Source organism: Apaloderma vittatum, unplaced genomic scaffold, assembly GCF_000703405.1.
Source record: "Apaloderma vittatum isolate BGI_N311 unplaced genomic scaffold, ASM70340v1 scaffold20302, whole genome shotgun sequence".
Classification (NCBI taxonomy): domain Eukaryota; kingdom Metazoa; phylum Chordata; class Aves; order Trogoniformes; family Trogonidae; genus Apaloderma; species Apaloderma vittatum.
The window spans coordinates 31,001-34,930 of NW_009702218.1; the positions used below are offsets into that span (position 1 = coordinate 31,001).

General features: G+C 40.1%; 1 protein-coding gene across 1 annotated transcript in view; it reads right to left on the reverse strand.

The window, feature by feature from the left end:
* The window catches only part of MLH1 (mutL homolog 1), a gene marked incomplete at its 5' end in the record, with an annotated part of 13,237 nt that extends 9,308 nt beyond the window's left edge, over positions 1-3,929 (reverse strand). The window contains 7 exons of the mRNA XM_009879476.1: positions 570-612; positions 757-848; positions 1,611-1,683; positions 2,469-2,542; positions 3,474-3,572; positions 3,681-3,771; positions 3,841-3,929. Coding sequence (XP_009877778.1) covers positions 570-612; positions 757-848; positions 1,611-1,683; positions 2,469-2,542; positions 3,474-3,572; positions 3,681-3,771; positions 3,841-3,929 — 561 coding nt within the window. The remainder of the gene's footprint in view (positions 1-569; positions 613-756; positions 849-1,610; positions 1,684-2,468; positions 2,543-3,473; positions 3,573-3,680; positions 3,772-3,840) is intronic.
* Position 3,930: the final 1 nt, after the last annotated feature.

The following is a 3,930-nucleotide window of genomic DNA, read 5'->3' on the forward strand; positions in this document are numbered from 1 at the left end:
AGGAATGAGTATCAGCCCATTCATAGTTTGGGCTGAAGTTTTACAATTACATTCAATTTAACAATAACATTTCTAACAGGAGGGCGTAGGACATAAGATCATTATAATGTTTTATATTATTATTCACTTCGTGTTCAGAAAAAATGGTAGATGTTAAGTGGCACAGGATTACAAGATTTGCTCAATCCTATCAGGTCCATTCAGGCCAGTAACTTCCATCTTTGAAAGTGAGGAACACGAACAGTTTCAGTCAATAATTTTCAAGAATGGCACAGAAGGAAGCATCCTCTTTCATACAGTAATTGGTAACCAGCTGAAACAGCTCCCAAAGCTAAACCAAACTAAAACATTTAGCGCATTAGAAAACTCTATAAACTTTTGGCAAATGTACTTTTGTCTTGTTTGCTTCTAACTAATGTGTTTTCTGTCCAAACTCCTTCAACATTTCTGTGCAAGGGAAGCCTCTATATGCTTATTCCTGCAAAGCAGTGCAAATTTTCTGGCATTTTCAGATACACATATTAAATCCATACACACACGGTGGAATTATGAAGACTTTATTTACATACCTTTTTAACTGAAAAGCTGATGCCCGAGTTATGGATAGCATACCTGAAAAATAAATAAACGTAAGACTGCAGTATGTGAAAAAGAGGAAAGAAATGACAGCAAACACTCATCTGCCAGTCTCTCTGAAACTCCCCAGTGCTCACTCTATGGCAGTACAACAAACTGGAGCCTCCTGTTTCAGGTTACCTGCTAACAACTTCTAGTATCTTTGCATATTCTTCGTTAGGGTTTTTTAAAGCTTTCCTCCTTGTATTTACATTGTAAAAGAGATCTTCGACCTGCAGAGAAGAAGAGCGCACTTAAAAACCATTCTTAAAAATCTTCTCTTGCTATATGATTAATCTAAATCCATCTTCTTAATAGATACTACAACATTTTCTGAGAATATTTTAGTTTATGAAGGATCAGCATTCAATTTATTCCTTACCTGCTTAGGTTCAACTAACAAACTGCAACTCCAGACAAATACAAGTTTTCAAGTATTTTGGTACATCTGTATTTTTACCAATAATAACAACAACTTCACAGCTTGTCAGTGAAAGCTCTACCACTTCTGCTTATTCCCTGAATACAGCATTTTAATGAAGTGCAAACAAATGCTAAAACAGTTGCTGCCATCAGGGCTGACAATGTCATTAAACCAGGAGCTTAAACTGTTAGTTTTCACTATTTATCTAAACAATATGCAAATTATTTTTTGGCTATACCAAGAAAGATGGAAAAAGTCCAGCTTCTTTTTTAAGACACGTTATCCTACAGGCTGACACATGAAGCTCACTGGGTGTATGCTCCATCCAAGGATTATGGAATATTTCTGAGAGTAAAAGACAATGCTGGCCTTAGAAGGAACACCTTAAAAAGAGGATCTTCTAAAATTTACTTGCTGGTCTTTGGAGAGAAACACAAAACAAAACCTTACAACATCATTTGGACAATATTCTATGAGGTGATGCTGTCACATGTCTTCTGTGTAATGCAGTGCAAGCGTAACGACCTGGGAACAGAAAACGGACAACAGAGAGCAGGCACCGAAAACCTACCATGATCTGAGTGCCCTGGTTTCCAGCACAGGGTTTTGGGGGGGCTTTGATTTTTCCATCGCTGTAAGTAGCTCTAGGCAGAACATAAAAATGTGTCAGACATCAAGATTTCCAGTGTGGGCAGACACAGACAGATGGTGACAAAAGAGAGAAGACAAAAGAAATTCCATCATTGTCATGTTCCTCCCAGTGAAGAACATGAGACACTGACAACTGGCTGTAACTCTTTCTTTTTGCTTAAAAATAATTGATAACTTAACAGATTGGCTTGCTTATCTTTAGATTAAGTTTCAGAATCATAGAGTCATAGAACGGCCTAGGGAGGAAGGGACCTTAGAGATCATTTTAATCCAGCCTCCCTGCCGCCAGGGACGTCACCTCTCGACTAGATCAGGCAACACATGGGGACCGAATGGGAATCGAACCCGCGTCCTTGGCGTTGTTAGCGCCACGCTCAACTGACTGAAGAATATTCAAAACTTTTTCAGATAGGATAGGCACCATACAAAAGCAAACTGAGCTATGAGCTTCTGTGCTCAGAGACTTAGGAAATTTGCCAGAAATGCTGACTGTGTATATATATAGTTTTATACTGAAATGGAGAAAAAGACAAAAGTTTACTCTACACTGACTGCTGAAGTAAAATTCCCTTTAAGATTACCCCCGCAATTTTTAAAGGACATCATTTAGCTAAAGCTTATCTTTACAATCTGGAATTAAAAAATCACTCAGTGGATCTCCCCTAGAAACACTTAATTCCTTACCCCACCTTCCTCCTTAAGAGCACTAAAAAGAGAATGAAATATGTCTGTTCGTTATTACATACAGCAGAAGTCACCCGAATAATGGGCTGCATACCTGTATGCGCACTTTGCATCAGCTGTCTTAGTTGTTACCGTAACGTGGGCAACGTGACTGATGCTAGCCAGCGCCTGGAAAAGGAGAAAGCACCTTAGTAAACCTCGCTCTGCAGACCGCTTTAAATGGCATCACTGGATTTTGAAACACCGCTTGAAAGGGATAAATACAAACTCTTACAAGAAAATGGCAGCTCAGTAAAACTTTTAAAAAATTTTAGTACCTACAACAGTGACTCTTATTGAGGACCTTCTGGCTTTTCTAATTGGCTTTGGTATCTCTGACAGTGCAAGCAGCTAACCGTGTAATGTAGCTAAAAGCAATCTGCAAAGCTGTTACAGTTGTGCTCTTTCCTTTCTTTCCCATTAGCAAAAACCAGGCAGAAGGTTTTGGCCTTTCCTTTCTCATTCCTGCATAAGTTCTCCTGACTGCAGGTAATCCTCCAAAGTTAGGTTAGAATAACTCAATGAATGCATCTACACAGCCTGCTGAAACCAGACTCAAGACCAGGCTCCGCTGGCAGTGGAGCTGGTCACAGAATCAATCACAGAATTGTCCGGATTGGAAAAGATCTTTAAGATGATTGAGTCCATTCTTTAACCTAACACTGACAAGTCCTCGACTAACCCATACCCCTAAGCACTGTGTTTACACAACACATGAGGAGAGGACACAAGCAGTCTGTCTCTGAAGTGCGTGCAAGGATCTATGTATCTGTATCTTGTTATCTCTAGGTTCCTGAAGCAGCATTTCAGAAGACAGGCCTTGTCTTACTTCATTCCCCCCCCCTAATAATCTTACTCCAGAAAGCAAGAGGAATAATAGCTCTCCCTAGGCATCCATGTCAATGACAAGAAAAATGTATTTTGAATTATATTCACATAGCACGCTCTCTGAGAAAACAGAAGCTTTTGGAAAGAGTATTGGCGATAAGACAGTGTATAAACACCACTACAGCAGGCCAACAACAAATAAACAGTTTCAAAGCCTTGAAGAAAAGCTTACCTCGCCCCTAAAACCGTAGGTGGAAATACTAGCCAGGTCTTCAAATTTTTGCAATTTACTTGTAGTGAATCTCTCACACACAATGTCCAAATCTTCTTTCTACGTGAAAGGGACAATTAATAGTTGCTTTCCATTAAGTTTTTTTTCCAGATGATCGGAAATCTTTGTAAACTGAAACAAATTTTGCTGTCAGCGTGATTTACTCACCCGGATCCCACAGCCGTTGTCCTGGACCTGGATGAGCTTCAGACCACCTTCCTTAACCACCACCTGGATACTGGTAGATTTAGCATCCAAGCTGCAGAAACCAAGAAAGCGTTCTAGAGAACCGCAATTCTGCACGGCTTTCAGTTAAGCTTTTTCTTACCAGTTTTCTATCATCTCCTTGATGGCGTTGGCCGGTCTCTGGATCACCTCGCCGGCCGCGATGCGGTTCACCACGGCTTCATCCAGCCGA